Source organism: Lacerta agilis, chromosome 16 (genome assembly GCF_009819535.1).
Source record: "Lacerta agilis isolate rLacAgi1 chromosome 16, rLacAgi1.pri, whole genome shotgun sequence".
NCBI classification, from domain to species: domain Eukaryota; kingdom Metazoa; phylum Chordata; class Lepidosauria; order Squamata; family Lacertidae; genus Lacerta; species Lacerta agilis.
In genome coordinates, this window is record NC_046327.1 from 24372414 (window position 1) to 24383907 (window position 11494).

The following is an 11494-nucleotide window of genomic DNA, read 5'->3' on the forward strand; positions in this document are numbered from 1 at the left end:
CCCCTGCAATGGAGCAATATGAACGTACAATCCCCCATCCAATCTGATACCACACCGGGCCCTGCAAATGTGCTAGCAGTTTCTTTGCCAGAGGAAGAAAACCCCACACTGAGAGGCTGGTTTAAGACAAAATGAGAACCACCAGGAAGGGAAATGTTGGCAAACCTACAAAAGGAAGTCCTTTGTATCTGCTGCTGGTATGGAGATCAAGTGACTGAGAAAGCTTCACCAGCTGAATTTCTGCCTGTTCACAGGCACAGGAGCCCTTGCAAAAAGTGTGTGTGTGTGTGTGTGTGTTGCCTAACCCTTTCTCTTGAGGACAGGCTGGCACTCACCCAAAATAGGAAGAAAAATGAAATCTGTCCCTAACACACACATACACCCACCCAAAAACCACATTTCTCCTATTGATAACACCCCCATCAGGAGTTGTGAGATTAACGTTCTTGCTTTTATTATGTATCATGTGTGTCTGCGTCTGTGTGTGTTGCATTTGTATGCTGTGAACAGCCCTGAGATCTTCGGGTGGAGGGCAGCATACAAAATAACTAACTAGATAGATAGATAGATCAATCCAGGGTCTCTCTCTCACACACATATCCACATCAGCTCAGTCAGCAGAACAGGAGACTTTTAATCTCAGGATCACGGCTTCGAGCCTCACATTGGGCAAAAGATTACTCCATTGCCGGGGGTTGGCCTAGATGACCCTTAAGGTCCCTTCCAACTGTACAATTCTATGATTCTTCTATGGATAATTTCCCCGATATGGTTGTAAGGAGATTATTCTTGTTATTATTATGTATTCTGTGCGTTGTATTCATATGTTATGAACCACCTGAAACCCTTGGGTGGAGGGCTGCATACCAAGAAACAAATTGATTAATTCAGGGTCTCACGCGTAACACACAAAAACCACATCTCTTCTATTGGTAATTCCCCCACTAGGGGTCGTGAGGAGATTCACGTTCTTGTTTTTTTTATTATATATCGTGTGTGTGTGTGTGTGTGTTTTGTATTTGTATGCTGTGAACCGCCCTGAGATTTCCGGCTGGACAGCGGTATACAAATTAATTAAATAATCGATCGATCGATCAATCGATCGATTAATTTGCAGGAGTCTCTCCCTCCCACAGGCGCGCGCTCTCTCGCTCTCCCTCTCTCGCTCCTCCCACAGAGCCCGCATTTTACCTTCGCACAGGTACCCCGCCAGCCCCCAGATGAAGTCGGTGCAGTAGTGGCAGAAGGTGGGCTTGGTGAGGGTCACCCTCTTGAAGCAATGCCCGGGCGCGTTCCCACGAGACGCCGCTTGATGCTGTTGCTGTTGCTGCTGCTGCTTGGGCGACGCGGGCGGCGTCCGCCGTTGCTGGTGCAGCGAAGACGCGGAGGACGACGACGACGACGACGACGTGGTGGGCAGCGAGCAACTCTTTCCCCCTCTGCCCAAGAGGGGGCTGGCGGCGGGGCTGGAGCCCCGGCTGCCGCCTCCGAGCAGGGAGTGAGCTCCGTCTGCCATGCTCGCCCGGCTCGGGAGGGAAGCAGCGGCTCGGGGGTCCTCCGCCTCGAGAGAGCGAGCGCGCGCACGGGCTGCCGCGTCTCCGTCTCTCTCTTTTCCCCCTCAGGGGCGCGTCGTGAGGAGACGGGTGGCGGCGGGCGGGCGGGCAGGCAGCCCCTCTCTTGCGAGACTTCCGCCGCGCTGCCAGGGGAAGCCGGAGGCGGCAGCGGCGGCGGCTGAGGAGGCGGCCTGAGGGAGGAGGAAGAGGAGGGGATGGGGAGGGACGCAGAAGGGCGGCGCTTCAGCGGCCGCCGCGGCGCCGCAACCGCCTCATGCCGGGCTCGCGGGCGGCTTGGGCGAGAGTCCCTCTCCCTCCCTCCCTCACCCTCTCCCGGGCGGGGAAGGGCCGATGGAACTCCTCGCTCCAGGACCACGGCAGCCCCGACGTGCTGCTTGGCATACCCTCCAACCAGTGCAGGATCTTAATGTAATGATTTGCATCTCTTTCATAACTCTATTTTTATAAATCATTTGTCAATCCACAGTTCAATTTTTTTTACTACAAGTTTTCTGTCAATCCTGCCAATGTATGCAATTGTTTACAATAGCTTTTCAAATAATTAAACTTTCCCCCATTCTTTATTAAAGATGTCCTCTTCCTGGTTTCTAATTCTGCCTGCTGTAAGCTTTTTGGCATCTCGACATAGTTCATAAATTTTGTCTGCCGCTCTTCTTTGGTCGGAGTTGTAGACCCTTAGGATCATCTAGTCTAACCCCCTGCAAAACACAGTCGCAGCAAAAGCAGCATGGCTCCATCAGTGCCGGATTTATGTATGAACTAAACAAGCTATAGCTTAGGGCCCCACTCTCTTGGGGGCCCTCCAAAAAAATTAAAGGATAAAAAACCTGGATGTACATTTCCAAAATATAAGATTAAAAAAAACCAAATAAAATAAAACCTACATACAGCAACAGTGTTTTGTGTTGTGTAGGCTCCTATGATGTAACTAATGGGCCCTGCCTGCTAGCCTGCTCCCTAAAATATCACTGGTTTGCTCATTTCTAAATATAGGGTCCCTAGATTCTGCATGTGCAAATGGCTTTAGATACCTATTAGGTCCATTAATTACCATATAACATATACTCAACACAAAAAGTGACAATTTTGTCATTGACAGCTGGACATATAAAGGGCCCCATTACCTTCAGTAGCCTCATCAAACCTAAATCTGGCCCTGCATACCCTCCCAACATTTCCCCGATGAAAACATGGACGTCCTATTGTAGAATAAAAATAATAATTTTACTATTTATACCCCACCCACCTATTTGACTGCATTGTCCTAGCTACTCTGGCAGACTTCCAACATATATAAAAACATAATAAAACATTAATCGTTAAAAAAAATTAACTTCCCTATACATGGCTGCCTTCAGATGGCTTGGGGGGTGGGATAACACCAAAGCCTCCAACATTTCTCCGATGAAAATAGGGATATCCTAAGGAAAAGCGGGATCAAATCAGAAAAAGGAATGGCTTTTGCAAATCTGGGACTGTCCCTCAAAAATAGGGACACTTGGGGGGGGGAGTCTTGGTTAGAGCACTCTGCTCCTCCACCACAAAAGGAAGCCTTGGTTGCCCCTCATGGAGGCTTTCCTCAGGTATAAAGACCCGCCGCAACATACAAGGCCTTTGGGGGATTATTATTATGTAATTATAGCCTGCATTTCCCCCCTGGCAGGGACTCAATATGATGGGTAAAAATAAGAACATTTATTTATTGGGGGGGGGGAGGTAACAATCTTTTAAAAGCAATTAAATAAATAGCTCTGTCGGTAAAGCATGAGACACTTGATGTCAGGATCATGGGTCCGAGACCCACATTGGGCAAAAAGATTCCTGCCTTGCAGGGGGTTGGGCTAGATGACCCTTGTGGCCTTTTCATTTTTTTCAATTTCACTTATAATTTGTATACCGCCATTTATTCTTTGCTATACACAAAGCGGGTTTACAGCAACCAAATGTGCAGCAAAGTATCAACACCTTCGAATAATCTGATCGAATACGAAAACTCTACAATTCTATGACTCTATTAGTTGGCATCCGTCTGCCTTGAAAGATACCTCCAGGAGTGAAGTCAAACCACTGTGTTGGCAGCACCAAAGTGACCTCACTGGGGTGCAAGCAGCGGCAGTTTGCATGGAGGTCCTGGGCTGCCCAGACAAGACCCTGCTCTCAGCCTCGCTGATGGGTCCAAAGCAAAGCAGAGCAATAGCTTTGGCACCAGCTTGGATGCAAGACTTTCCAGAAGAGGCATACAAGACGCCATCCAACAGTCTTAGGGACTCCACTCCAGATTTGTGAAGGGTTTACTCCTTAGCCTTTGCTTCTCCCACAAGGCAGTGGGAGGTTTGGGATCTGTTTGGGATCAGACACCTTGCTCTGACCATCTCTCCAGCTTGTCACCTTTAACAGACTGCAACCTTTTTTCCTAGGTCAACTCTAAAGACTCTACCTTTCTCCATTCACTAACTAAGAGCTGGAGGAGGGTCTCCACCCACTTGCTGTCTGCCCCAGAGCCCCTCTCTATAATGGGCCATTATCTTACTTCTGTTTTCTTAATGGCTCATCTCCCAGGCAATTACCTCATTAGTAGACTGGCCTAGATTATATTTTAACCCTTGATGGATCCAGGGTTTCAGGGGGCTTGATGAAATTCTAACACCTACTGGACTCACAAATTTAGGGTGCCATAGACCCACAAACTCATAACAATATTTTCACAGAAGTCTACCTTTTCCCAGCCCCAGCCCCAGCCCCCCCCCAAACTGATCCTAGGACCATTGAAGCAAATGCTTAACCACTCATATTATGCTTACTAGATGCACTGTTGGGATTGACTACATTTATATAGGTGATGTCCAAAGTTATAAACAGAGTAGACCTCAGAACTCCATTGATTTCATTGGGTCTACTCTGAGTATTACTAACATTGGTTTTACCCCATGTGTTTTTAAGTCATGGTTTGAATGAGTATATTCAAGCGCTAGTTTAAAAACCCATGTTTGTTTTGGAACATCAAGCCACGTACTTTGCTGCCAACATAATGTGCAGGCTGGCAGTGTTACATTTTCCACGTTTTATTTACTCTAGCCCCAGCTGAGTTGAGTAGCTATAGTGACAAAACTTAGGTGCCCAAGCGTTGCTATTACACAAGCGAAGTGAGCCTAAGATATGCTTGACATTTCTCATTTCTGGGCTGCGCTGGAAGTGAAGGAACAATTGCTGCCTGCCAGTCTTCTAATCTGAGATACTTAAAACCCTCCTTGGATCAGCAGAAATAATGCTTTCGTACAATTCTTTCTACATACCAGGGTAAGGGCTTAAAACTGAACTTTTAGAACACCAGCAATTTGCAAAGAAAATATTTCTTCCCAATCCATGGGGCTGTTGATAGCCTGTCAGTTTCTTCTGAAAGCCGATTAAATCTTGAGTGAAGATAAATCGGGGCTGGAGGAAAACATGCAAACAGATCCAAAAACAGGGCACATTACAAACTACTCCCCCCCCCCACTATCACTACTCTTCAACCAGACTTTTTGGGGACTACTGAAAATTGTTTAATTAAGTGGGGTGCATTTCGCATACTGATAAGCTGATCATCACACTGTTGTGGCAAGTATTAAGAAGTTGTTTACTGCTTCCCTCTCCAAATTTCTGATCAGGAGCAGAAAGTTGGCAAAATTCTTCACACTGCTCCTCAGGATATTATTATACCTGGCTAGAGTAGTGAGCACAGGCATGACGTGGCTAATGGTATTCTGTATGAATCACCCTTTGCTTTGAGGACTTGTGAGGATACATGGGACTTCTGCAGTCTCTTTGCACATTACATTTGTTTTATTGGTGTAAACTGCACTGGAGCTCCTTCCTGCACTGCTAGGATAACTTGAAAAGCCTACACCGGTTCCTTTCTCTTCCGGTTTTCCCGAGAGGCGACGCTGATTACAGGGAGGAGCATCGGTGTGGGCTCCTTCCCGTGTAGTCCAGGGATTCTCAAGGGCCCTTGAGTAAAGTCAGCAAGGAACTACACTACAGCAATTCCCATACCATGAACAAAACAAGAGAAGAGGCCCTCAAGTTATTCCATGTGGGCAGAAGATGACACCTGCATCAGGAGGGACATGCTGCCATGTTTTCAACACAGCTGTTTGTTTAACTTTGTTGCAAGGGTTGCACGCCACCCAGGGCCATCTTAAGCTTATCTGGCGCCGTGGTGCAAGGATCCCTCCGGCGCCCCCCACCCCACCCCCACGTTTCCCTCCAGGTGGGCAGCAGCTGGAGGGTGGCTCCTCCGGTGGGACGGAAGCTCCGGGCGCGGCGCAGCATGGCGGAGGCGGACAAGGGCGGCAAACTGATGTCGGGTGGCGCTGCGTCCAGCCTCCGCCTCTTCCCTGGCGCCCTCCAGAACTTGGTGCCGTGGTTCTCCGCACCACTAGCCTCTATGGCTAAGACGCCCCCAATCTCTGCCAAGCAGTAACAAGAGTCTAGGGGTACCAGGTGGTTACCCAGGGTCATGTTTCCATTGGGAATCAAGACAGGGCAGAGGGAGCAAAGGTGGGGACTAGGCTGGAGGTGAGGTTTAGGGAGAATCCAAGCAAGGCTTGGAGGAACCTATTCAATCCTAATCCTACAAAGTCCCATCATCTCTGGCCACTGGCCATGCTGACTGGGGCTGAAAGAGGCTGAAATACAGTGACAATGGGAGGGAAACTGATTCCCATTCCCCTTTTCTCTAAACATACACTGAACAGGAAAAAAATATGAAAGACAAACAGGAGCATCATATTGGCATGCTGGTCAGGGGGGCTTTGTTAGCTGTAGTTGCCTGTGAGATAGATTAGATAGAAAGATAGATGGATAGATGATAGATAGATGATAGATAGATATATTACACACACATCCTTTACTGGAAAATAAAAAGTACATAATTACAAGTGCACACAGTAAGATAGGACACAAAAAGATGAAGAAAAAACAATTAGTACCCATGTAGAAAACAAAAGAGAACCAAAATAATGTATACATTACAAAAAAAAGAAAATAAAAAAATGTTATTGTAGTTAACCAGACCTTAATCTAATACAGTATTTATAAAAATGAATTCCAAATATTGTTAAATTTGTCCATGGCAAGCCTATGTTTGTACTCAGCTTGTTCATGTGCAGCAAGTTTGTACATATCTTCAATCGTTAAAGAGAGCTGTATTTTTATTTTTCCACTTCACCAATACCTGTATTTTTGCCATAGTAAGGGCACGGAGAGTCCATTCATATTGCCCCTTTGTTAGATTCCATGTATTGGGTATATAATTCAAAATGATATTTTCCTCTGCTAATTTAAGATTATTCCTGCAGTTCTCTGTTGAGGATAGACTTGATGGTGAACTACTGAGTCTAATCGTCTTCTTCTTCTTCCAGATATACAGGTTTCATTCCAAATCTTGAAAGCATTGTTGGGGAAACTTACGGCAATGCCACCAGAAAGCTGCTTGCCTGTCAGGCAAAGTTGCTGCGGTTAAGCCATACTGCTGCTGGCAGAAATACTGCATATGGTATGACTTATTTCCTTAAGATATGATTCAATATATTTGAGAAAATTATAATGAAGAATGCCCCCTGCTCCAGCACCAATAATTCCTAAGAACACAAGAAGAACTGTGTTGAATCAGACCAATGGTCCACCTGGTCCAGATTCTTGTTCTCACAGTGGCCAATCAGAAAACTATGGGAAGCAATCCCCATGTACGATTCCCAGCAACTAGTATTCAGAAGCATAAAGATGTAAAACATAGCCTTATCCTCCATGGATCCTGCTTTTTAAGGGTGGTACTGCACATGTAATCAGGGGTGGAGGAAGGGGGGCGGTGGGGACAGTCTGCACCAGGTGTCATCACTGAGGGGGGTGACATTAGGCGCGCCACCCACCCACGACTCCCAAGCCTCCCCTGAGCCGTTGGGGGAAGGGGCGGAGCTGCGCCGCTTTGCCGATGGCCTTCCCCCTTCATTTTGACAGCTCAGGGGAGGCTTGGGAGTCACAGGTGGGTGGCGCACTGTTGCCCCCCGCTCCCTGGCCGCTTCCTGGGGAGGGAAGCCTCCCCTGAGCTGTCAAAAGGAAGAGGGGAGGGAGGAAGGCTGCCCCCCCATTTCATCAAGAGAAAATCATACTGTGGTTCAATTCCACTTTCCCTTGGAATAAAGAGAGCATGAAAATTACCATAATCTCTCCAGTTCCAACCGTGTGCAACACACATTTCCAACAATAGTGCAAAGCCACCTGACATTAATACTGAGATACTGAGAATCTTTATAAGGAAAATGAAATAGGAAGTAAGAAGACACCAATCCACTGAGTTGTCTGTCTTAAAATGACAACCAGGAATAAAATTCCAGCATTAAGCCTTACTATCTAGGATTAAAGGAATCCCTTCCTGATTTCAAATGCATGTTCAGCTTTTATCTCAGCAACTGTTGCAAACTTCCCTCCATGTCCCAGAATACCCACCAATGAATACCAATCACCACCTCTTTGCACGAAGTCTTCTGTATGACTGCGATCCTTCAACTGCTTCAGCTGTTCAGACAATTGAAAGAGCAAAGGAAGACTTGAAATCACCACCAAAACCAAAAAAGACAAGACAACTCACCCTAGCAAAGCCAGGAGACAAAACAGTTATGGTATGTAGGTTTCAGGCATTACTATGACTTTCATATACTCCAGAAAGTATCAGTGCTATTTGGTTTTGATGATACGCATCTAGGACTTCAGGGCTCATCTGATTTAAGTCAATGGCTTGGTCTAGAATATAATACTAAACCATTCTTTGGCATTATGCAAACAAGTTATCAAGTTGTGACATCTCCCTCTCTTCTCCTGCACTAATAACTTTCTGGGCTTGGGCAAACCATAGTTCAGGGCTACATCTGATCTGGCAAATTAAAGTTTGCATGAGCCCTTCAAATCAGGATTAGGAACCAGCGTTTGATTCTGGCTTCCCTTCTTAGTTTACAGCGTAAGAACAACCATTGTTTTGCCAGTTCAGATGTGACATGAAACTGTAGTTTGTCAAAACCCAGGAAAGTCTTCATGAAAAATAAGGGAAGCGAGGAAGGATTTGAAGGCTGGCGGGGGGTGGGGGTGGGCAGGGAGAGATGACATCACACTATGTTCTGGAAGGGGTCCAGGCAAAGGGACAGCAAGAGAGATTGAGCAGAATAGCTTAAGACTTTTGGACAACTGAAGATGCTAGAGCTGGAGGAGAGAAGGGCAGTGTGTCATAATTTTACTCTGAATTAATTATGTCATGACAGATTTCTGCTTCTGCAACACCTGGTTTGCCCTCTGACAACAAAATATTGGGTGCCACCATCCCGGAGTCAGTCAGAGTTCAAAAAGCAGAGGGTGCACTAACTTCTACTCCCAAGAAGAGAGATGCTATTCAAAAAATTCCCGGAAAGCCAATATACAGAGCGGATAGGGGTCTCCCTCCATCCTACACCGGCTACATCCCAGGTATGTTTCCCCACCCACCCCAGTATAAATTTGTGGTTCCATTTGCGTTAATCCATCCACATTAAAAGAAAAACACCCTTAATCTATTTCGCTAGAGAAGATTAAAAGCAAACCCGGAAATAAAGTATATCTAGGTCATTTCATCTGCCCCTTTAATCTCCCAGTTATAAGCTATTAGGTAAAGTGGAAACATTGCCCAGGCATATGCAGATCCAATCCTTAGCGAATTGCATTTTGCAAAGAGGGTAAAGGGCAATTTCACAAATGAAAACCGAGACAGTCTGTATGGAGGCTGTCTTGACCCTGTCCCTGTGTTGGGTCACACACAGAAGCAAAGAACTTCAATACTTGAGGATTTTCATGACCAGATTCCAAATCATTTGCTTAAGCACCTAGAGAAGATCAGAGATGTTGGCAACAGTTGTACCTGCTTTACAGTTGTCCTGGCTACTGTATTGCTCCTCTCCTACTGCTGGAGAAGATATAACTTTTAAATATAAGTTTGGTTTTGACATAAGTACCAAACCATAGTTTCATGTGACTGGAACTAGCCTTAAGATTGCATGACCCCTCCTCCTCTCATCATATGTGCCATTTCTTTCCCTTCTGGGACTTCAGCAAAACACAGTTTGCTGTTGTGTCTGAACCAGCAAGCAAGTTTGCACTTGTGAACCAACTATAAAACTGAGGCTCATTCCAGGTTTTTTTCCTGTAATGCCAAACCAGGATTTGGTGTTATGCCCGAAGTGGGCATATATGGAAAAAGTGGTAGTGATATTTTTTAAATGGAACAACCATGGCAAGAATCTACTTGTCTCTGGGGCAAAATATAATCAAGATAAAATCTGAAAGTGCCCTCTTAAGTAGGAAGCATCTGAGACTCTGCACTGAACTGGTAAGTTTAACTTTCCCCAGCTGATATCAAATATCAGGTGTAGACCAATCTTCCTACCTTATTTTAAAAGCACTGAAAGTGACATAGTACAATACTAATTGAAATCATTGTGTCCCTCCTGTAGGTTTAGATTTTAAAAAGAGTTAGAAACATACACAACCAGGGGAGGGGAGGAGGAGGAGGAGACATGAAGACAGACATTCTGGAGTAGAGAAAAAATGTTTCAACAAGGCATGGTTTAGTTTGGCTTACTTTCTGAAAACGTTAGCTGTGCAGTTGGGAAACAGATTTATCTCCCTGTTTATCAAATCTCATACCTGGATTGCAGACGTGAATCAATGGCCAACACTTTAGAGGAAAGGAAATATGAGGCCTCTCTCTCAACCACAGAGGATGTTCTGTGAAGCAGGGGACAGCCTCTGTCTCTCTCAACCAGCTGCATCTTAAGAGCTTCGAGTGATATAAACCCAAGTTAAAACAGTCACTTTTGCCACCAACAAGTAAACACTTGGGGTGGCTTGAAGAGGTGGGTAGAGGTCATGTGGTGCAGTGGTTAGAGTACTGGGCTAGGACCTGGGCAGCCAAGGTTCAAATCCCCATTCAGCCATGAAGTAGGGGAGGGATGCTCACTTGGTTGACCATGAGACTCCTAATCTCAGGGTCCTAGGTTTGAACCTCACGTTGGCCAAAGATTCCTGCATTGCAGGGGGCTGGACTTGATGACCCTCGCAGTCCCTTCCAACTCTACAATTCTATGATTCTACATGAAGGTCAATAGGTTCAGCCTTTAGAAAAAGAGAAGCATACCTTTGAAGCGTTTTTCTCTTTTCCTAGCACTCTTAAACACATATCTTTTTTTCCCATTAGGAGCACTTTAATTGTAGCATGCATATTCCTTCACTGTCAGAATTAATTTGTTTGTGCATTTCCACATTTGATTCAGTGTCATGGAGATACTCTTCCAGATGATGGCTGAGGCAGCCTGAATTTTGCAAGCTGAACGTCATAATCCACAAAGGTGTATGATGTATAATCATGGTGCTGCAGATTCTTGTAGGTAGACATGTCAAATGTTTCTGGAGCAGTTTCAACTGGCGGTTTGGCCTTTTTTTTTTTGGAGACTTTTTTTATCATCCCCTGGTTTGGTGCAGAGAGAAACAGCAGGAGGTACACTTCGAAGCCCCCATGCTTGCAACGGCCGCAGGAGATTAGCAGACACGGCGCCATTTCGGCGTCCCACCCCTTAAACACATATCTTGAGCAGGAAGCACCTTTCTTAAGATCAAAGAAGTAGATGCGGTACAACCACGTAAAATTGCCTAAACCTCTTACCTCTTCAGATCTATTTCTAGCAACTCATCTAGTAGGAGGTTATTTGGAACACAGAAGAAAGTTTGCCAGGTACAGCGTAGAGCCAGCAAAAGTAAACACACATGGTTGAGGTTTCACTGACATAGGCTGATCGCAACTCAAGTGCTACCAGTGCAGAACTGCAGTCCAGAACAATTAGACAAACTCTTCCTCTTCCCTC

The 11494-nt window shown here is 45.7% G+C and overlaps 1 protein-coding gene across 1 annotated transcript in view; it reads right to left on the reverse strand.

Moving 5' to 3' along the window:
- The window catches only part of DGKQ (diacylglycerol kinase theta), a 61548-nt gene extending 59995 nt beyond the window's left edge, over window positions 1–1553 (reverse strand). The window contains exon 1 of the mRNA XM_033174020.1: window positions 1192–1553. Within this exon, the coding sequence (XP_033029911.1) occupies window positions 1192–1516 (325 nt within the window). The 5' untranslated portion in view covers window positions 1517–1553. The remainder of the gene's footprint in view (window positions 1–1191) is intronic.
- Between the last annotated feature and the right edge of the window lie 9941 nt (window positions 1554–11494).